The sequence below is a fragment of the Salvelinus fontinalis genome, chromosome 8 (assembly GCF_029448725.1).
Source record: "Salvelinus fontinalis isolate EN_2023a chromosome 8, ASM2944872v1, whole genome shotgun sequence".
Taxonomy (NCBI): domain Eukaryota; kingdom Metazoa; phylum Chordata; class Actinopteri; order Salmoniformes; family Salmonidae; genus Salvelinus; species Salvelinus fontinalis.
The window spans coordinates 25,765,777-25,788,852 of record NC_074672.1 but is presented as its reverse complement, the minus strand read 5'-3'; the positions used below and the strand labels follow the sequence as shown (position 1 = coordinate 25,788,852).

The following is a 23,076-nucleotide window of genomic DNA, read 5'->3' as shown; positions in this document are numbered from 1 at the left end:
GAACATAAAGGTTGAGGAGACAGGAAAAGGGGCTTCTTGTGCATTGGTTCTACACCTTTATTAAACTGGACACAACTAACTTATTTTTTTCATTGATATTTCCTGATGAAATAATGGCCTACATGGACTGTAGGAGCATGACTCAGTCTGTAGCCTTGGGTGAAGTCTACATTTTACCCCGGGTTAGAATCCTGATTTGTGTATCACCAGAAGACCCAGATGACAATGTAATTTAGTTGAAACACTTTAAAAAGGCGTCACCTGTATGAATCATGGCCATAATCAAAGCGTTGACTCTCTTTCTGAGTGGCGCGGCGGTCTAAGGCACTGCATCTCAGTGCAAGAGACATCACTACAGACCCCGGTTTGATTCTAGGCTGTATCACAACCGGTCGTGATTGGGAGTCCCATGGGGCGGCGCACAATTGGGCAACAATTGGCCCTGCAGGCCGTCATTGTAAATAAGAATTTGTTCATAACTGACAAGCCTAGTTAAATAAAGGTTAGGGACTCCCAATCATGGCCAGTTGTGATACAGGCTGGAATTGAACCAGGGTGTCTGTAGTGACACCTCAAACACTGAGGTGCAGTGCCTTAGACTGCTGCGCCACTCGGGAGCCCAAACATAGTACCAGACTATCAGGTTTCAGGGAAGACCCAAGTGCAGACTGTGTAGAAGTAACAATGGTACAGGACGGCAGCCAGGCTCAGGGTTAGACAGAGTGGTCAGGCAGGCGGGCTTGGAGTCAGGACAGGCAGGGGTCAAATCCAGGAGGATGAGAAAAGACATACTGGAAAAAGCAGGAGCTGAGACACAAAATGCTGGTAGGCTTGAACAAACAAGACAAACTGACGCAGACAGACAGAAAACACAGGTATAAATACCCAGGGGATATAGTGCCTTGCAAAAGTATTCATCCCCTTGGCGTTTTTCCTATTTTGTTGCATTACAACCTGTAATTTAAATTGATTTTTATTTGGATATCATGTAATTGACATACACAAAATAGTCTAAATTGGTGAAGTAAATGAAAAAAATAACTTGTTTCAAAAAATTCCAAAGAATATAAAACGGAAAGTGGTGGGTGCATATGTATTCTCCCCCTTTGCTATGAAGCCCCTAAATAAGATCTGGTGGAACCAGTTACCTTCAGAAGTCACATAATTAGTTAAATAAAGTCCACCTGTGTGCAATCTAAGTGTCACATGATCTGTCACATGATCTCAGTATATATACACCTGTTCTGAAAGGCCCCAGAGTCTGCAACACCACTAATCAAGGGGCACAACTAAGCAAGCAGCACTATGAAGACCAAGGAGCTCTCCAAACAGGTCAGGGACAAAGTTGTGGAGAAGGACAGATCAGGGTTGGGTTCTAAAAAATTATCTGAAACTTTGAACATCCCACGGAGCACCATTTAAATCCATTATTTAAAAAAAATGGAAAGAATATGGCACCATAACAAACCTGCCAAGAGAGGGCCGCCCACCAAAACTCACGGACCAGACAAGGAGGGCATTAATCAGAGAGGCAACAAAGAGACCAAAGATAACTCTGATGGAGCTGCAAAGCTCCACAGCGGAGATGAAGTATTTGTCCATAAGTCCACTTTAAGCCGTACACTCCACAGAGCTGGGCTTTACGGCAGAGCGGCCAGAAAAAAAGCCATTGCTTAAAGAAAACAATAAGCAATCATGTTTGGTGTTCGCCAAAAGGCATGTGGGAGACTCCCCAAACATATGGAAGAAGGTACTCTGGTTAGATGAGACAAACATGTTGCTTTTTGGCCAAGGAAAACGCTATGTCTGGCACAAACCTAACACCTCTCATCACCTCGAGAACGCCATCCCCACATGATGAATGGTGCTAAATACAGGGAAATTCTTGAGGGAAACCTGTTTCAGTCTTCCAGAGATTTGAGACTGGGACGGAGGTTCACCTTCCATCAGGACAATGACCCTAAGCATACTGGTAATGCAACAATCGAGTGGTTTAAGGGGAAACAGTTAAATGTTTCGGAATGGCCTAGTCAAAGCCCAGACCTCAATCCAATTGAGAATCTGTGGTATGACTTAAATATTGCTGTACACCAGCAGAACCCATCCAACTTGAAGGAGCTGGAGCAGTTTTGCTTTGAAGAACAGGCAAAAATCCCAATAGCTAGATGTGCCAAGATTATAGAGACATACCCCAAGAGACTTGCAGCTGTAATTGCTGCAAAAGGTGACTCTACAAAGTATTGACTTTGGGGGTTGAATAGTTATGCACGCTCAAGTTTTCAGTTTTTTCGTCTTATTTCTTGTTTGTTTCACAATAAAACATATTTTGCATCTTCAAAGTGGTAGGCATATTGTGTAAATCAAATGGTACAAACCCCCCAAAAATCTATTTTAATTCCAGGTTGTAAGGCAACAAAATAGGAAAAATGCCAAGGGGGTGAATACTTTCGAAGCCACTGTAAGTGAGGAAGATTGGCGACACCTGGAGGGGGTGGAGACAAGCACAAGGACAGGTGAAACAGATCTGGGCGTGACAGGTACAGTTGTGGGATGCAATCGATCCCAAATTAATACTACCATAGCATCAAAAAAACGTTTAAAGTCAATGAGGCTGATGCAACAGATCAGAACATTTAGCTTAAAATGTTGATAAACTATTAGGCAATTTTTTCTCATTATAAGCGCAGCATTGCACACACAGTAATTGGCTGGCTAAAAGCGTGAACGTTCCAAAATGCAATCAATTAGCGGGAAAACACCATTCTCAAAAGTGACCACAAATGTGGTTATGCATGTAATCCTTTCATTTTGCTGAGGAGAATTATCTTCCCCAAATGTGAAACTCACACGCTGCCTATGTACAGTGCATTCCGAAACTATTCAGACCCCTTCACTTTTTCCACATTTTGTTACGTTACAGCCTTATTCTAAAATTGATAATTAAATAACAATCCTCATTAATGCCTCCCGAATGGCGCAGTGGTCTAAGTGCTAATTGTTTCCACTAGAGATCCTGGTTCGAGTCCAGGCTCTGTCGCAGCCGGCCGTGACCGGGAGACCCATGGAGCGGCGCACAATTGGCCCAGCGTTGTCCGGGTTAGAGGAGGGTTTGGCCGGCAGGAATGGTCTTGTCCCATCGCGCACTAGCGACAGCTGTGGCGGGGCGCAGTGCACGCTGACACGGTCGCCAGGTGTGCGGTGTTTCCTCCGACACATTGTTAAGGTGGGCTTCTGATTTAAGAGGACATTGTGTCAAGAAGCAGTGTGGCTTGGCTGGGTTGTGTTTCGGAGGATGCACAGCTCTCGACCTTCGCCTCTCCCAAGGCCGTACGGGAGTGGCAGCGATGGGACAAGACTGTAACTACCAATTGGATATCACAAAATTGGGGAGAAAAAGGGGCAAAATAAAAAATATATATTTTTATTATCAATCTACACACAATGCCCCAAAATAACAAAGCGAAAACAGGTAATTAGACATTTTTGCAAATCTATTAAAAAATGTAAAACAGAAATACCTTATTTACCTAAGTATTCAGACTCTTTGCTATGACACTCGAAATTGAGCTCCGGCACATGCTGTTTCCATTGATCATCCTTGAGATGTTTCTACAACTTGATTAGAGTCCACCTGTGGTAAATTCAATTGATTGGACATGATTTGGAAAGGCACACACATGTCTATGTAAGGTCCCACAGTTGACAGTGCATGTGAGAGCAAAAACTAAGCCATGAGGTTGAAGGAATTGTCCATAGAGCTCCGAGACTGGATTGTGTCAAGGCACAGATCTGGGGAAAGGTACCAAAACATGTCTGCAGCATTGAAGGTCCCCAAGAACACAGTGACCTCCATCATTCTTAAATGGAAGAAGTTTGGATCCACCAAGACTAATCATGCCTTTATGGTAGAGTGGCAGACGGAATCCACTCCTCAGTAATTTGGCACATGACAGCCTGCTTGGAGTTTGCCAAAATGCACCTAAAGGACTCTCAGACCGTAAGAAACAGCATTCTCTGGTCTGATGAAACCAAGATTGAACTCTTTGGCCTGAATGCCAAGCGTCACGTCTGGAGGAAACCTGACACCATCCCTACGTTGAAGCATGTTGGTGGCAGCATCATGCTGTGGGGATGTTTTTCAGCGGCAGGGACTAGGAGACTTGACAGGATCGAGGGAAAGATAAATGGAGCAAAGTACAGAGAGATCATTGATGAATAAATGTGCCAAAATTTCTAAAAACCTGTTTTTGCTTTGTCGTTATGGTATATTGTGTGTATATTGATGAGGGGAAAACAATTTAATCAATTTTAGAATAAGTTTGTAATGTAACAAAATGTGGAAAAAGTCAAGGGGTCTGAGTGCTATCAGAATACACTGTATGCCAGTTAGGCTCTACACCGGTTGTAAAGCAGATTAATGTGCTTAATTTTAAGAAGTTATTTGGCCACGTTAGTTGAGATACAAACCTTATCAAAACATATAGGCCTATGGGCTAAGCTACATTAGATGTGCGACTATAAAAAAGGCATGCGCTGTTTCTTGCCTTATAGCATAAAAGCTGGGCATCATGCACAAGTGATAATATATAATTCACAAGTCATAGGCTAATATTGTTTTTCTTGATTGAATCTTGTCTTTACATATACTAAATAATATCTGTGAAATTTGTTTGGATTTAGAATAGACCATTGTCATGCACCTGTCGCGAAACATGGGCAGGGGGAAAAAATCCACGTCATCTATGCGCTAAAATAGCGAATGGAGGATGCTTTTCCCGTGGTTCATTTTCATGCCAGCCAGGTAGGCTATACTCCTGTTGTAAAGAGAAGCAATGTGCTTGAAATTAGGAAAGTTGAGAAATAAATATAGTAGGCCTAGCCTATAGAAAGCTGATGGAATCCTCCTCTTTTTAATAGAGGCCATCACTCTGTTTTCTTACGCAATTGCATAGCCTATAGAAATGTTGCTCAACATGAGCTCATGGGCTCTGATGAAGTGTTTGATTAGATTTTTGATTATATTTGCATTGATGTCAGAGTGATTAGAGGGACAATAGAGTGCTGAGTACCAGGCAGTTAGCATGTTTGGTAGGCTACTAATGACCAGCAGCAGCATCAGAGCTTTGAGAAGCCTAGTTATCATGACTAAATGGTCATGTGGAATTTGACTGTGGTCATGACTCGTGATTGCCGGTGTGGCAGTAATACGGTCACCATAACAGCCACCTCCATCAAAAAAGATAACAGCTTGCCCATTCCCCAAATTCATTGCATTTATTTTATTAGATCAGATTTACTGACTAACCTTTATGGCATAATCAGAGCTTGATTCATTTTGTTTTTTTTTCTTATTTTTAAGAAACTCATTCATCATCTGCTGCCCCACCCTGAGAGTCATGCATGCACCGGAGTATGCACGCACGCACGCACGCGCACACATCACACACGCATGCGCGCACACATCACACACATCACACACATCACACACACACACACACACACACACACACACACACACACACACACACACACACACACACACACACACACACACACACACACACACACACACACAATGTTACTATTCTCCCTTTACCCCTTCACCCCTATAAACTATGCCGTTACTGTGCCCTTGTATTGTGTAAACCCAGTGGGCTGGTGCCCAGGAAAGAACTGGATGGCAAAGCTGGGTCCAATCTCTTCCTGATCTGCTCAGCCAATCACAGAAGTAGGATAGCATCCTGGCAATGTGGCATGGCACCAGCAGCTGTTGCACTGTGGAACCAGGCTTATGGCCTAATGCCTACAGATGCCAACAGACAGTTCTCCAAGGAAGGCTGTGTCACAAATGGCACCCTATTCGCTGTATAGTGCAGAGGCCTATGTGGGCCCTGGTCAAAAGTAGTGTACTAAAACATAGTGCCATTTGGGACTCATGTCTGTCTTCAGTGGTTTTGGGGGGAATCTGGGGTGAATTGGGAGCGTTCAGAGCAAATGTCTTTCTCTGTGCTGTAAACCTGCAGACAACCATTAAGTCACAGCCCCGCAACGCCTCACCAATATAACTCATTATGGATATTCATCATCAGACGAGATCAACGCTTCCGCTGCCGTCGGAGAAGAATGGCATAGTCGTCCGAAAGACCACCCAGACTCCTCCATTAGCACCATAAAAGGCAGAAACCTGCAGTCATCCTCAGGCACCATGGCGATTGATGGGGCTCTCTCCCCCGAAAGCTGTGACTTCAAATACGAGAAAAAAAACGAGACAGACACATAAAAGAAATAAAGAGCAATCGCCTCAGCTTTGAAGCACTGCTTGATTCATTCTAATGGGGCAATTGGAGAGGAGGGAGAGGAAGGAGAGGAGAGGAGAGGAGAGGAGGGAGAGGAGGGAGAGGATGGGAGAAACGTAGCGGGCGTCTTTAGCTGTTGTCTTTTAATGTGACGGAAGAGAACCTGTAAACTCATCAATCTTAGAAACAATTGAAGGATGACTTAAAAGTAACACACACACAAGAGGCATCTGCTGCTGTTCTTTATTTATAGGGCTTTCTCATTAAGTGCCTCGCTCCATGTCTCGTTTTACAGAGGGAGGAATACTTAAAAGCTAATAGTCTGTTTAGATCTTCAGATAAAAATGTTAGTGTTTTCAGAGATGGAAACAAAGAAAGGAAAATAAATGTATCTGGTGTGTTAATCATAAAGAGAGTAGGATGTGTTTGTTGAGCATTCGGGTATTCATTACTTTTGGTATTACGTCATCACATATACATGTAATTTAGCTGCTCAAACATGCATGGAACAAGCACAACATCCCCCATAGTGTCACATAATCACCAGCCTCACCAACTTCACCAACCCTCCCCCTGTCACCCCCCCCCCCCCCCCCCCCCCCCAGCTGGAGAGCAAGGTGGGCATGGCTGCCCTGTCCAGGGGGGAGAAGGACCTCCAAGGACCTCCCGACCTGAAGGTGGCACTGAAGAGGGAGCGTGAGGAGCACCAGCACCTCCTGGCCGACTCATATGCAGCCGTCATGGACCTGACCAAGCAGCTGCAGATGGGCGAGAGGAACTGGAACCGCGAGAAGCTGGAGCTCCTAGAGCATTTCAGTCAGGAGAGGGGCCAGTGGGAGCAGAGGCTACAGTGCAAGATGGTAACTGGATTATTGGCACCTCAGTCCTGATAAGCTTATATTCTGCTCTACACTCTATTCTATTATAGCATGGTCTAGTATTATAGCTTAGCCATGTAGTGAGTACTGAGAGTGACACTAACTACCCTTGTAGCGTCTAGTGACTATCCTAATTGTCCTCCTTTCTCCTCGTCATCTTTGGCTATTTTTTTTCTCTGTGTGGTCTTTTGTTGGGGTGGAAAGGAAGGTTAATGTCACTGGTAGGACATTGTTGGCGTGTATGTATTACTGTACTCTGGGACTAGTGGTTTAGTGTTTTCCATAGAGGAGTTAGGGATAACTGGCCAGTAGAGGAATGCAGGGAGAGACAACATGCTGCTGAACATGAGTCTGCTGCATGGCCAGACCACACTGGAGAGAGGGGGGGGGGGTATAGTCTGACTGGCTCTTCTACCAGCACAGCCTCATTACCTGTGTCTGTCTGGCTGTCATCCAGTCTGTCCCGAAACTGACTGGCTGGTCTTGGAAAATAGGTCTCTCGCACTCCAATACTTATTGTGTCAGAAAACGGCACTGGAACATAGCACTGAGGCCATGCACACAAGAGGACATGTCATTATTTCAGACAGACGCCTCTTTCTCTCGCTACTATTTTCTCCTATCTGTCGTAGCCCAACTGTTGCTTCTCTGTCAGTCAGTCACATTTGCATTGTGCATCAAAATACAGCAGTCATGTACTGTAGGATTCATTTGAACCACCCCATCCTTCCTCTCTCCCTCCCCTCTCCTCTTCCCTACCCTCCTCTCTCCCCTACCCTCTCTCCCTCCTCTCTCCCCTACCCTCTCTCCCTCCCCTCTCCTCTTCCCTACCCTCCCCTCTCCCCTACCCTCTCCTCTTCCCTACCCTCCTCTCTCCCCTACCCTCTTTCCCTCCCCTTTCCTCTTCCCTCCCCTCCTCTCTCCCCTACACTCTCTCCCTCCCCTCTCCTCTTCCCTACCCTCCTCTCTCCCCTACCCTCTCTCCCTCCCCTCTCCTCTTCCCTACCCTCCTCTCTCCTCTTTCCTCCCATCCTCTCTCCCCTACCCTCTCTCCCTCCCCTCTCCTCTCCCCTCCCCTCCTCTCTCCCTCCCCTCTCCTCTTCCCTCCCCTCCTCTCTCCCCTACCCTCTCTCCCTCCCCTCTTCCCTCCCCTCTCCCCTCCCCTCCTCTCTCCCCTACCCTCTCTCCTCCTCCCTACCCTCCTCTCTCCCCTCCCCTCCTCTCTCCCCTACCCTCTCTCCCTCCCCTCTCCTCTTCCCTACCCTCCTCTCTCCCCTACCCTCTCTCCCTCCTCTCTCCTCTCCTCTTCCCCCCCCTCCCCTATCCTCTTCCCTCTCTCTCTCCCTCTCCTCTCCTCTTCCCTCCCCTCTCTCCCTCCCCTCTCCTCTTCCCTACCCTCCTCTCTCCCCAACCCTCTCTCCCTCCCCTTTCCTCTTCCCTCCCCTCCTCTCTCCCTCCCCTCTCCTCTTCCCTCCCCTCCTCTCTCCCCTACCCTCTCTCCCTCCCCTCTCCTCTTCCCTCCCTCCCCTCCTCTCTCCCCTACCCTCTCTCCCTCCCCTCTCCTCTTTCCCCCCTCCCCCCCTGAGAGGAAATATGTGTTTTTATTTGTGTGTGTGTGAGCTCATCTCCCTGTGAGCTGAAAGCTCCTGAGTCAGCATCATTACAGGGACAGCAAGGCCTTTGTCAGGGATAAATACTGTAACTCCTAGATGATGGCCACATCCTCATGTCCTCCATTAAACATTGCCTATAAAACTACCGGACTGGCTGGACAGGAAACAAAAAATGTCTCCTTGTTTTCTCCCTCACAGTCTCTGCACTACAAAACCACCCCTGAAACAAAAACTGCACTGGACGTTGTTACAAATGGAACCAATTTATCAAGGTAACATATGTATTTAATGTGCAAAAAGCTCTTTTTCAAAGATCATGAAAAATGTATAGTCATAGCTGAAAAATAAAACGATCATGTTTAGTGATATAATTTTTCTTCTATCAGTACCAAGTCCATCCCGTCCATGTTGGAGGGTCTGCTGGAGGCCTGTCCTTTCCTTCCGGGTCAGGAGGTCAACGGTACAGACAATGAGGAGGGAGAGAAGGACCAGCCGAGCACCCAGGCCCATTCCCTTCTAACCCACACAGACCCGGGTGACCTCACCAGGAAGAACTGGAAGTACCTGACCAATGAGATGGCTCTGATGGAGCAGGGTGATGCCCCCTTCAAGACGTGGGACTGCCCCAGCTCCCCCAGCAGTTTCCTGGACCTGGAGAGCATCCAGAGGAGCTACACGGCCCCCGACAAGACCGGCATCCGCATCTACTACAGCCCCCCTACCATGCGACGTATGGAGAGCCGGCTGGCCAAGGAGAAGCAGGACAAACCTCAAGCCCAGCAAGGCCACCTGTCTCGGGCTTCAACTCCCTCAGATGCTGTGGCCCTGGGGGGCCAACGTCCCTCCTCCTCCTCTGCCTCCTCCTCTTCGTCCTATGACCAGTGGTTGAGCTCTCTGTCCAAGCAGCACAGGGACCTTCTGGAGAACAGCAGCGGTGGCGCGGGGGTGACGCCCTTCCACGGCCTGGAGATCTCTGCCAACCTCTCGGATGACATGAAGGAGATGACCAACTGCGTGCGCCAGGCCATCCGCTCCAGCTCTCTGGAGAGGAAGTGCAGCAAGGATGTGAGCAGCCAGACGGTGGGGGTGTCTAGCCGCTCCACCCAGACGGTCCAGTTTGTGAGCGTGGGGCTGCAGACGGATGGGCTCGGGTCTCGGGGGGTGGGGGGCTTCCACACCAAATCCTCCTGGTCCCTCCGGCCCTCGTCGTCGCTGGCCTCGGCCCGCTCGCGCCACATCTCCTCATCACTGGATAAGGTGCACAGCCGCATCGACAGGCCTTGCTGCTCACCCAAGTTCGGCTCCCCCAAGCTACAGCGACGCATTTCCGCCTCCTCCTCCAAGCTGGACGGAGGAGGATTGTCCTCGGCTTCTTCCAGAGACCGCAGCCTGTGGAACCTCCACCAGCGGTCCTCGACCTCCAGCGGCTCGGCCTGGGCCCGTTCCACCACCACCAGGGACAGCCCCGTGCTCAGCGGCCTCAACGATGGCCTGTCCAGCCTGTTCAGCGTGGTGGAACACTCCGGCAGCGTAGAGTCCCTGTGGAAGAGTGAGCCAGGGGCCAGCCCAGCCCGCCAGGCAGCAGGGAAGCCCTCTGGCCCTGGACCAGACACCGGAGCCCAGAAATACGGCCCCTTCCAGGAGTTTTTCAGGAACGTGTGCGGCCGGACCGGAACGACCATGCCCGGGGGAGGGGAGAGGGGGCAGAGGGAGGTGGGGGCCATGGATGAGCCCAAGCCTGAGTGCCTTTCCGGGGTTTCGCTAGTGGGGAACGACAGCGTCACCAAGATCGTCAACAAGAGATTCATGAGACAGATGCCCAGGGAGGAGTTGGGGGCCACTGCTAACGATCTCACTGCCAGGGACCTGACCTTGAGCTCCAGCATGGAGGTAGGTCTCACACATAATCACTCACACACAGAGACAGGGACAGATACTCACACAGAGACAGGGGTACACACATGCACGCACAAACACACATACACACATACAGGACATCATATCCAAGCAGATTATTTGAGCAGCTCTGTCTTTCATTGGATTGCATTATAACATAACTATTTAATGTCTCCTCCCTGTCCCAGGATGCAGCGTGTGATTGCAACTCCCAGTCTCTTACATCCTGCTTCGCCCGGCCCTCTCGCTCGGCCACACGCCATTCACTGGCCCACTGCATGCACCGCTCTCAGGAGCCTCCCACGGCAACGGAGGAGAGAGTGGATGCAGGCAATGAGTGATGGATCAGAGAGAGCACAGACGTTCACACACACACACACACACACACACATATATATACTGCCTCACCAACACACTGCCACATAAGCTACAGTACTGTCACAAAACGTAGACACAAACATCTTGGCTACACCAACACACTGCTACATACATACTGTACATACACACAATCCCTCACAAACTGCCACACAGAACCACTGTCACATGCACACACACACACGTCTGGAATTGGAAATCAACCCAAGCAGCACATTCTAATGCCAAGGATATAGGAAGACCAGAATCTCCTAGGATTCCTCTTTGAGCACCAGAACCACTACCAACTACCAGCAGGACAACAACCTCACACACAACACACAAACTGGAACAGTAATGACACACTACTCCCTATATACTGCAGTATTTAGGGAATAGGGTGATATTTTGCACGCAAACAGTTTGTGGAAACGACCACCTAGGAATTCAGACAGTCTTATATGATGTCAGAACCACAACACTCTACTTTACCCGGGAATTTTTGGAATTGCATAGGGAAAACACATACTGGGCTACTAGATTTCTACAACGTGGATCTTCCCAACCGACAGGGATATGAGGTGGTTTGTTAGCTGCTCCCATTCCAAGTACCAATCCTATTCCCAGTCCAATTCCCAAGCCAGCACCAGTCCCTTCCCAAGCCAGCATTTGGAGAGCTGCTCCTCCCTAACACCAAGCAGAGGATTCTACTGGTGTGGACCACCTCTTGCCATTATCAACCAACAACCATAAAAAAACATCTCATCAACGTATGTTCATATTTTATGTCAACTGCTTCCCTGTTGTTTTTCTGAAAGACTTTCATCCAATGAAGGGGTAGGACAATTACGTCCTTATGTTACGTATGATATGATGATCCTATGTTTTCTAAAGGTTGTTTGAATGTTTGTAATCTGCCTGTTGTTGGCACACATTGATAGGATGGTGGTTAAGACTCTGAGACCCTATGAGTTTTGTCTCTTGTGTGTACTATACTGTAGGATGTAGATGTATAAGAGGATCGAAACCCAGCTGTAAAGATTACTCCCTGCCAGGAAAAAACACAAACTTGTCCCATTTTGAGAGACAATGCATTCCTTTGTTACGTTACAATTCCAATTACACTCTGGTTAATCTGTTAACGTGTGAGTGTGTGTGCGTGCACTGTGTGTTTGTGAGTGTGAGAGACAGAATGCTCATTTTCAGCATTCTAGAATGCCTTTGCCACATTCCCATATAGTGAAGGCAGTTGTTGTTGCACAGTGTTTCTGCTTCATCCTCAGCCATCGACTGTCTGTGTTCCTGACCTCTTTTCTCCTGCTTTAAATGTTACAGGACACAATGTCCTCTACAGAAGGTTAGCTGCTTCCTTTTCTCATGTCACCACTGAAGTCTTGAGATATTGTACAGTACCAGTCAAAAGTTTGGACACACTACTCATTCAAGGGTTTTTCTTTATTTTTACTATTTTCTACATTGTAGAATAATAGTGAAGACATCAAAACTATGCAATAACACATATGGAATCATGTAGTAACCAAAAAAGTGTTAAACAAATCAAAATATATTTTAGATTCTTCAAAGTAGCCACCCTTTGCCTTGACAGCTTTGCACACTCTTGGCATTCTCTCAACCAGCTTAATGAGGAATGTTTTTCCAACAGTCTTGAAGGAGTTCCTACATATTCTGAGCACTTGTTAGCTGCTTTTCCTTCATTCTGCGGTCCAACTCATCCCGGACCATCTCAATTGAGTTGAGGTCGGGTGATTGTGGAGGCCAGGTCATCTGATGCAGCACTCCATCACACTCCTTCTTGGTCAAATAGCCCTTAAACAGCCTGGAGGTGTGTTGGGTCATTGTCCTGTTGAAAAACAAATGATAGTCCCAATAAGCGCAAACCAGATGGGTGGAAACCACACATGCAAAAATCATATGTTCACCTACTCTGCGTCTCACAAAGACACGGAGGTTGGAACCAAAAATCTCAAAGTTTGACTCATCAGACCAAAGTACAAATTTCCACCAGTCTAATGTCCAATGCTCGTGTTTCTTTGCCCAAGCAAGTCTCTTCTTTTTATTGGTGTCCTTTTGTAGTGGTTACTTTGCTTTTACTTTAATTCAACCATGAAGGCCTGATTCACGCAATCTCCTCTGAACAGTTTATGTTGAGATGTGTCTATTACTTGAACCCCGTGATGCATTTATTTGGGCTGCAGTCTGAGGTGCAGTTAACTCTAATGAACGTATCCTCTGCAGCAGAGGTAACTCTGGGTCTTCCTTTCCTGTGGCGGTTCTCATGAGAGCCAGTTTCATCATAGCGTTTGATGGTTTTTGCAACTGCACTTGAAAAAACTTTCAAAGTTCTTGACATTTTCCAGATTGACTGACCTGTTCTTGCCATAATATGGACTTGGTCTTTTACCAAATAGGGCTATCTTCTGTATACCACCCCTACTTTGTCACAACTCAACTGATTGGCTCAAACGCATTAAGAAGGAAAGAAATTCTACAAATTAACTTTTAACAAGGCACACCTGTTAATAGAAAAGCATTCCAGGTGACTACCTAATGAAGCTGGTTGAGAGAATGACAAAAGTGTGCAAAGCTGTCATCAAGGCAAAGGGTGGCTATTTTGAATAATCTCAAATATAAAATATAATTTGATTTGTTTAACACTTTTTAGGTTACTATGTGTTATTTCGTAGTTTTGATTTCGTCACTATTATTCTACAATGTAGAAAATAGTAAAAATAAAGAAAAACCCTTGAATGAGTAGGTGTGTCCAAACCTTTGACTGGTACTGTATGTGTAATGTTTCTTATGAATAAACAACATTGTGAAAATGGAGAGAACAAAGGCCTCAGTTTTGAAGAGAGTTTGTTGTACCTTTATATTAAATCAGAGTCTGAGAAGTTGTCTAGTTAGATTTGGTGTATTCCATCTATTTCAGTGTCTCTCTAAGGTCTGATAGCTGTCAATCAGTCTGTTAATATGGTGACTGTTGTAGTGCCTGGTAGACTAGGTCAGTGCGCACCAAACCGCACGTCAGAACAACATCCCCAGACCTTTTCAGCGGACACCATTGTTCATGTAATAATTTTAGACACAAGGGAGATATAACCTGTACTCTTAAGTAGATCATTCTGAAGTAACACACCATCAGCAACTCTTAAAAGCACAGAGAGAGAGCGAATGGTTTACTTTCTTTTGATACCAAGGAACTTTTTTCAGAGTAAATTATTTTGATTTGTTTTTTATAAATGTTTATATATATTTGTTTTTCTCTCGGATTGCAATGGTGCTGGACTAATAGTGCAGATTCTGTTATTTTAAAAAGGGCTTTTTACAAGGCTTTTATGTAAGAAAAATTACTCAGCTTTGCTATATTGGCACATAGTATTCTATTTAAATGGCTATTGGTTAGGAGTCAGTCCCTGGCAGGTGCCTTAATGATGAGCATGTCACTGTCGTAAAAACGGATTTAGCCGCTACCCCTGAGAGCCTCACTGATCATGTAACAGGCACATACACACACCACTCTCTCTCGCTCTCTCAGTATCTCTCACTCTCTCTCTTTCCCTCCCTAGAAGCTGAGTTACCATGGGCAGTCAGCAGGCTCTTTTGTGTGTTTCTTCTTGTTGTAAGAAGGAAATGATGACTCTCTTTAAATAGGGCATTACAGTAGCAGGCCTCTCAAAGTCTTTAAATGTACTTGTGGTTCAAACCCAAAGTTTCTCACAGGCCCAGCCATCCAACCACTGACAAGCATGATTCCAGTCCACACAGACAGACTTAACTGGTCTGGTTCCTCCTGCCTTTGATAAAAGCTGCTGCCATACCCGTTACGCTACCTCCCTGGCCTCCTCTGCCCTTTGACCTGAAAGAACTAAATGCAAGGCTGTCACTTGTACCTAACTACCTGCCCGAGACCCACCATGTTTGTTGTGTTGTCAGTAAGAACCTTTCTAAAAATAAAAATGTATCGGTGAGCAGCAGCAGTTAGCAAAACACAATAAAGTGTTATACAGTATCCCAAACCACTTTGCTGTTCTACGTTCTACGTTCCTAAAACAAGTAACTGAGCACATGAATGGAAGTGAAGTGAAGTCATAATTATGTACATTTTAAAAGGGAATTGAAAATATGATGATATGCTTCTTCTTAATACACTTCGGGTTTTATGTTTACAGTAAAGGTCTTTCCTATTGTTTTTTTAAATAGTTTCGGTCTAATATAGCCTTTCTACCTGTCTGTCAGGTACATATGTTAGGCTCCTCCCCCTCAGGTAACAGTAGCTGGTCACACAGCAGCAGGTAGCCAATGACAGGAGAGAGCCTTGGTTCAGTCTAAAGCAACGGTCCAATCAGAGAGAGAGATACTGCTAGGCATGAGAGGGCAATGCCACTGTACCATTTCATTGTTCATCTATCCTTAAGCAAACTGCATGATATCACCTCCCCATCCACACTGTCCACTGTCACATCACAATGCCTAGCAATATGTACATGAATTAGTTTACGCTTTTAATAATATTAGCTAAATTATTACTGAAAGATTGCCTGTATATTCGCTTTATATATTTCCTTTCTTTCTAAAACATTGACTCTTGGGAAAAAGAGAATGCAATGACTGAAAATGAAACAAAAAAATCATTGCTTGTATTGTTACTTGAAAAGGATACATCAACATATTATTTGTACTCTTTCTATCCTGCGTAGAGAATAAAGCTGAATGTCTACTGTAGCTATGAGCTGACTGTTGAAGTATGTAGCTCTCTCCCTTTCTACAGAAACTATGTCTTTGTACATAGGCTCATTTTAAAAAAGAAAGATAAGAAGAAATGGAACGGGATTTAGATTTTTAGGGGGTTTTGGGGTTGTTCTTTTCCAACCATGTACCCTGTTCAGCTGAGATCTCATTTCCTTCTGTTTGTCATATAGACCACAAATAAATGTTTGTTGAAAATAAAGAATCTATTCTCTCATCATTGGGTTTTTATATTATTCTTGAATTAACACATTTGTACATGTTTGTGGGTTTGGTATTTGTGAGAGAGACCGAAGTCAGTGTCTTTCTGTGTCCTTTCTCTTTCTCTCACAGTCTTTATATGCAGCCCAGCTGTCCCTGTACACTATCTCTGGGCTGACTAGGCAGCTGCGTAGAGAAATTATGAAACATTGAGCAACACATACAAGCGGAGAGAGAGAGGCGGGAGAGAAAAAAGGGGAGGGAGAGAGGCCAGAGATGGGAGACTGGGGAATACAGTGGAGAGTGAGGAGTGAGGGAGGAGCTAGAAATGGCTAAGAGGAAGAGAGCGGTTTTCCACAGTGAATCTGAAACATAGTTCTCAGCTGTTTGTCCATCACATACCATCTTGTTGTTTATATCCTCTAGCGTTCTAACAGAGGCGTGAGGGTCTGCTTGAGGCCACTGCTGTGTCTGTCTCACAGGCTGCTCTCTGTCCAATCTGTTACACTTGACTGATGTCATCGGAGGGGAACTGAAGTTAGGGGGTTTGGGGGGAAGGGGGAGTGGTTATAGGGATGGCAAATGATCCAGTTGGCTTTACGACGTTGAAAACATCTGGGATTTGAGTATAGTTTCATTTTTTTTCTCTCTCCTTTTAAAACAAAACAAGTATGGGCTTGAATGTGCTGCCAGCTGGCCTGCTGGCTGGTGGACCGACAGGAAATTACCTCACCACAGCATGAAAGACTTCCTGTTAGGGTAGAGGTGACACTTTATCATCAGAGGGTTAAATAAATCACAGTGTTATTACAGTGCATTCGGAATGTATTCAGAACCCTTGACTTTCTCCACATTTTGTTACATTACAGCCTTATTCTAAAATGGATGAAAAAAAAAATCTAATCTACACACATAATAACAAAACAAAAACAGTTGTTTTGCCTTTTGTAAAAAATATTTTAAAAATGTAAGAAAATGAAATATCACATTTACAAGTATTCAGACTCTTTACTCAGTACTTTGTTGAAGCGCCTTTGGCAGCAATTACAGCTTGGAGTCTTCTTGGCTATGACGCTACCAGCATGGTACACCTGTATTTGGGGAGTTTCTCCCATTCTTCTCTGCAGATCCTCTCAACCTCTGTCAGGTTGGATGAGGAGTGTTGATGCAAAGCTATTTTCAGGTCTCTCCAAGATGTTCGATTGGGTTCAAGTCCGGGCTCTGGCTGGGCCACACAAGGACATTCTGATGGTTGTCCTTCTGAAAGGTATTCCCATCTCCACAGCGGAACTCTGGAGATCTGTCAGAGTGAACATTCGGTTCTTGGCAACCTCCCTGACCAAGGCCCTTCTCCCACGATTGCTCAGTTTGGCCAGGTGGCCTGCTCTAGGAAGAGCCTTGGTGGATCCAAACCTCTTCCATTTAAGAATGATGAAGCCCACTGTGTTTTTGGGGATCGTCAATGCTGCAGACTTTTTTTGGTATCCTTCCCCAGATCTGTGCTTTGACACAATCCTGTCTACGGACAATTACTTCGACCTACAGGAATTTATGGTGCTTTCAAGACAACTGGGAACTCTGGAAAAACAGGGTCAAATCATGACAACTGGGAGTGATCTTCAGGTCGGAGTTCTAGAAAGAAGCCAGAGTTACCAAGTTGGATGACCATTCAAAGCGTATTTTCCCAGTCAGAGCTAGATTTTTTCCTCAGAGTTCCCAGTTGTCTTGAACTCACTGAAGTCTGAGATTTCCCAGTTCCGAGGTTCCAGTTCTTTTGAACGTGGCAGAAGTCATGCTGGATTGACAGCATGGCCAATGTTGAATGTTTATCCTTTTAAGCTTGGAAAAGATACCCTTAAACCCAGACTTGGACCACATACCAACCCCTACGCTCCCTATTTTCCACTGGCTGCCCCACCACTACAGAAAGCACTGAGTTAGGCTGAAACGCCTGCATTTTGGAGCTGCCTTACTCAAGAAAGCAAAAAAGAGACCATGTTTGTATGCTGCTTTATTAACTAGATTATTATTATTTGTTTTCATTGTTTCCAAACCGATATGTGACACATTTTTAAAAATAGCTAAACAGGTGGCTCTGCCCCACCTGCCCTGAATGACGGGTCGCCAATGACCACTTTAGAGGAGTTAATACCTCCTCACCCCTGTTCTACTATCTTCAGATGACATGTCTTCTACGCCTCCACCTTACCACTTAAACATTCACCTGATGTGATCATTTCACTTAGACCACATACTACAGGGCTGTGCAAGTCTGTTATGATGCACTTGTACAGTAGATAACATTTCTAGAACAAAATAAAGTGGCTGTGTCAGAAGGTTTGATGTGGAGAGACAAGGGAGATCATAAATGATTATCGCAGGAAACAAAAAAAGATGGACTTAAATTAAACAGACAATTTAGCCCATGGACTTTACATAGATACCTGCATAGATTTACCGATGTCTGGAAGCCCCAATGTTATGTTATGCCTGCTGCTGCTGCTGATTCAGGGGATCTGCATGTCCAAGTGCTTTGGGCTGAGATATTGATCTGATGCCTGAAAGTGTCTGCTCGAAACCTTGATACGTGTTAGAATAGCTCAAAGTGGACGGGAGGGAAAGAGGTTATCTCAACCTGGCTCTCGGTGCTGTAAGTACCAGGGATATTCTCTCCCATATCAGGGAAGATGAGGGAAGACAATGAAGGATGGATCGACTCCTGATCTCGCTACGCCTCCTTCTCCATAGGAAATACAGATCTTTCCATCTTAAGGTTGGATGCCACCCATTTATAGTTTCTCAATTGATTAGACTATAAGGGCACAAGGCGAGACCCAAATGCAAACACAGGAGGCAGATGGTTGAGCTCCGATATTTATTACACCAAAAGGGGGAGGCAAAAGTCAGGTCGGGGACATGCGATAGTTCATAAACCAGGTCAAGTAATTCTTCCAACAATTGTTTACAGATTATTTCACTTATAATTCACTGTATCACAATTTCAGTGGGTCAGAAGTTTACATACACTAAGTTGACTGTTCCTTTAAACAGCTTGGAAAATTCCAGAAAATAATGTCATGGCTTTAGAAGCTTCTGATAGGATAATTGACATAATGTGAGTCAATTGGAGGTGTACCTGTGGATGTATTTCAAGGCCTACCTTCAAACTCAGTGCCTCTTTGCTTGACATCATGGGGAAAGGACAAGAAATCAGCCAAGACCTCAGAAGAAAAATAGTTCATCCTTGGGAGCATTTTCCAAACACCTGAAGGTACCACGTTCATCTGTACAAACAGTAGGAAGCAAGTATAAACACCATGGGACCACGCAGCCGTCATACCGCTCAGAAAGGAGACGCGTTCTGTCTCCTAGAGATGAACGTACGTTGGTGCGAAAAGTGCAAATCAATCCCAGAACAACAGCAAAGGACCTTGTGAAGATGCTGGCGGAAACAGGTACAAAAGTATCTATATCCACAGTAAAACGAGTCCTATATCGACATAACCTGCAAGGCCGCTCAGCAAGGAAGAAGCCACTGCTCCAAAACCACCATAAAAAAGCCAGACTACGGTTTGCAACTGCACATGGGGACAAAGATTGTACTTTTTGGAGAAATGTCCTCTGGTCTGATGAAACAAAAATAGAACTGTTTGGCCATAATGACCATCATTATGTTTAGGAGGAAAAAGGGGAACGCTTGCAAGCCGAAGAACACCATCCCAACCGTGAAGCATGGGGGTGGTAGAATTATGTTGTGGGGGTGCTTTGCTGCAGGAGGGACTGGTGCACTTCACAAAATAGATGGCAGCATGAGGTAGGAAAATTGTGGATATATTGAAGCAACATCAAGACATCAGTCAGGAAGTTGAAGCTTGGTCGCAAATGGGTCTTCCAAATGGACAATGACCCCAAGCATACTTCCAAAGTTGTGGCAAAATGGCTTAAGGACAACAAAGTCAAGGTATTGGAGTGACCATCACAAAGCCCTGACCTCAATCCTATAGAAAATATGTGGGCAGATCTGAAAAAGTGTGTGCGAGCAAGGAGGCTTACAAAGCTGACTCAGTTACACCAGGTCTGTCAGGAGGAATGGGCCAAAATTCACCCAACTTATTGTGGGAAGCTTGTGGAAGGCTACTTGAAATGTTTGACCCAAGTTGAACAATTTACAGGCAATGCTACCAAATACTAATTGAGTGTATGTAAACGTCTGACCCACTGGGAATGTGACGAAATAAATAAAAGCTGAAATAAATCATTCTCTCTACTATTATTCTGACATTTCACATTCTTAAAATAAAGTGGTGATCTTAACTGACCTAAGACCGGGAATTTTTACTAGGATTAAATGAAAAACGGAGTTTTAAATGTATTTGGCTAAGGTGTATGTAAACCTCTGACTTCAATTGTATTGGAATCGTTGCTCCTTAACTCTGTTTGAATTCCCTTCAAAAGGCACACGGTACAGCTGTTTTGTCCTTATATGGTTCTTCTGAACGATCCGGTCAATGGTGGAAATGCTGATGCTGTCAATTCCTTGGAAGACAACCTGGTCTTCAACTATTTGGGTTTGAATTTCCCTCAAATGGATGGCATTATTGGCAATCACCATATTCACCAGGACAGTCTCCTGATCAGCTTTGAGAGGTCTCCGCCTACCTTCATATTCACCAGGACAGTCTCCTGCTCAGCTGTGAGAGGTCTCCGCCTACCTTCATATTCACCAGGACAGTCTCCTGATCAGCTGTGAGAGGTCTCCGCCTACCTTCATATTCACCAGGACAGTCTCCTGCTCAGCTGTGAGAGGTCTCCGTCTACCTTCATATTCACCAGGACAGTCTCCTGCTCAGCTGTGAGAGGTCTCCGCCTACCTTCATATTCACCAGGACAGTCTCCTGTTCAGCTGTGAGAAGTCTCCGCCTACCTTCATATTCACCAGGACAGTCTCCTGCTCAGCTGTGAGAAGTCTCCGCCTACCTTCATATTCACCAGGACAGTCTCCTGCTCAGCTGTGAGAAGTCTCCGCCTACCTTCATATTCACCAGGACAGTCTCCTGCTCAGCTGTGAGAAGTCTCCGCCTACCTTCATATTCACCAGGACAGTCTCCTGCTCAGCTGTGAGAAGTCTCCGCCTAACTCCAATAGATGGCCGCCTCTCAGTTCTGCAAAAATGTAATTTGACCATTACTGGCCTATGGTCATCCATTACTGTGGTAAAAACTACACTGAGCACAAAGTGGAGATTCAGTCCATATGCACTACAACATTACATTTATCATAGTAACAACAAGGCAAATGACCTGTTTTCCCTTCTGAAAGTACGGACAATGGATGAACCGTGTAACGACTTAGGTTGGGTTGCACTAGCTGTCCAGCTTCTCTCATAGTCCTCCCATGTATGAACACATGATGAACTAGTGTGGCACGGATTTCATCTGAGATGACTTGTCTTTGTTGTCTTGCAACTTCGGCATTGTTAGGATCCATTGTTCCAAAGCACATGGACATGCCTCTCGGCCCAATTATTGATCCTGCAATTCTGATTGGTGTGTTAACTATTTTGAGGCTTAGTGTTTGCACCTGGAGAAAGGTGTGCTCTTTGAGTTTAGGTTGTGATGTCTTGAGTTAATTATATTGAGAGCATGGCATTATTATGAATGAATATATAGTGCAATTAAGGATTTGTTTGGCCACTTTTGAGTAAGGTTTTGCAGAAAGAGTTTTGAATATTGAAACGTGTGAAAACAGGTGAATAGTGTTTACGGTTATGGGAAATGTGTGTGTTTTTGGGAATGACATAATAAGGGTATGGGTTTTTGTGCTACAGGAACCAGTTTTTGTGTTTAAGCAAACGAGAAAAACTGTAATGAGGAATTCCTGTATTAAAATATGAAAACTATACATTATTTCTCAACCTCACAGAAGGGGTGGTCTTAAAAGCCCTCATCAGAGGGCGGCAGCTGTGTCACAATGAGCTCTTTAATTCAACAACTAAGGATGGGGAGGGAAGAGCGATTGTTAGGAGGAGTGAGAGAGAGAGGGGAGAAAGAGAGGGGGGAGAAAGAGAGGGGGGAGAAAGAGAGAGGGGAGAAAGAGAGGGGGGAGAAAGAGAGAGGGGAGAAAGAGAGAGGGGAGAAAGAGAGAGGGGAGAAAGAGAGAGGGGAGAAAGAGAGAGGGGAGAAAGAGAGAGGGGAGAAAGAGAGAGGGGAGAAAGAGAGGGGGGAGAAAGAGAGAGGGGAGAAAGAGAGAGGGGAGAAAGAGAGGGGGGAGAAAGAGAGAGGGGAGAAAGAGAGAGATGGGGCAGTCATCATCGATTCTCTTTAATGAACATAGATTCAAGGTCTCCAGATCCCAAATCCCATAACGCTCCTCTATTTAAGGCCTGCTCTGAGAAAATGCCTGCCTAAGCAAAGCTTGGACTGGGACTGCACACTGTACACTACACACTACACAACAGCAATAAGCAATCTCACCATAAACTTGTGGTCCAAGGCCCAAATCTCCCTCACACCAATCAATGGGTGAGAGGCCACTGGACAGGGTTAACTTTTTAACTACCCACTCCTCTCTATTTCACATGCATATGGCCCACTATACTATGCATGAACAGTCTAATGATCTGATTGGATGTGATAAAGCAGCAGTGCAGTGATTAGGGTATGGACGAATAGGAAAGGGAAAGGGGGATACCAAGTCAATTGTACAACTGAATGCATTCAACTGAAATGTGTCTTCCACATTTAACCCAACCCCTCTGAATCAGAAAGGTGCGGGAGGCTGCCTTAATCGATATCCACGTCATCGGCATCCGAGGAACAGTGGGTTAACTGCCTTGCTCAGGGGCAGAACGACAGATTTTTACATTGTCAGCTCGGTGATTCGATCGAGCAACCTTTCAGTTACTGGCCCAACGCTCCTACGTGCCTCCCCTGGGCATGTGCTCCATCAAGATTGCGTTAATAAATCCTGCCTGCTGAACTTAACAATCAGATATCAATCAATATGTGCAACCAATAGAACAGCTGATCTGAGCAATTCTTCTTTAATGGAATTCTTCAATGATGGTGAAAG

At 45.3% G+C, this 23,076-nt stretch overlaps 1 protein-coding gene across 5 annotated transcripts in view; it reads left to right on the top strand.

The window, feature by feature from the left end:
* The window catches only part of LOC129860966 (protein SOGA1-like), an 82,834-nt gene extending 66,813 nt beyond the window's left edge, over positions 1-16,021 (top strand). For all 5 annotated transcript variants that reach the window (XM_055931942.1, XM_055931940.1, XM_055931943.1 and 2 more), the window contains 4 exons: positions 6,902-7,156; positions 8,986-9,059; positions 9,174-10,677; positions 10,872-16,021. In XM_055931942.1, coding sequence (XP_055787917.1) covers positions 6,902-7,156; positions 8,986-9,059; positions 9,174-10,677; positions 10,872-11,024 — 1,986 coding nt within the window. In that variant the 3' untranslated portion in view covers positions 11,025-16,021. The remainder of the gene's footprint in view (positions 1-6,901; positions 7,157-8,985; positions 9,060-9,173; positions 10,678-10,871) is intronic.
* Positions 16,022-23,076: the final 7,055 nt, after the last annotated feature.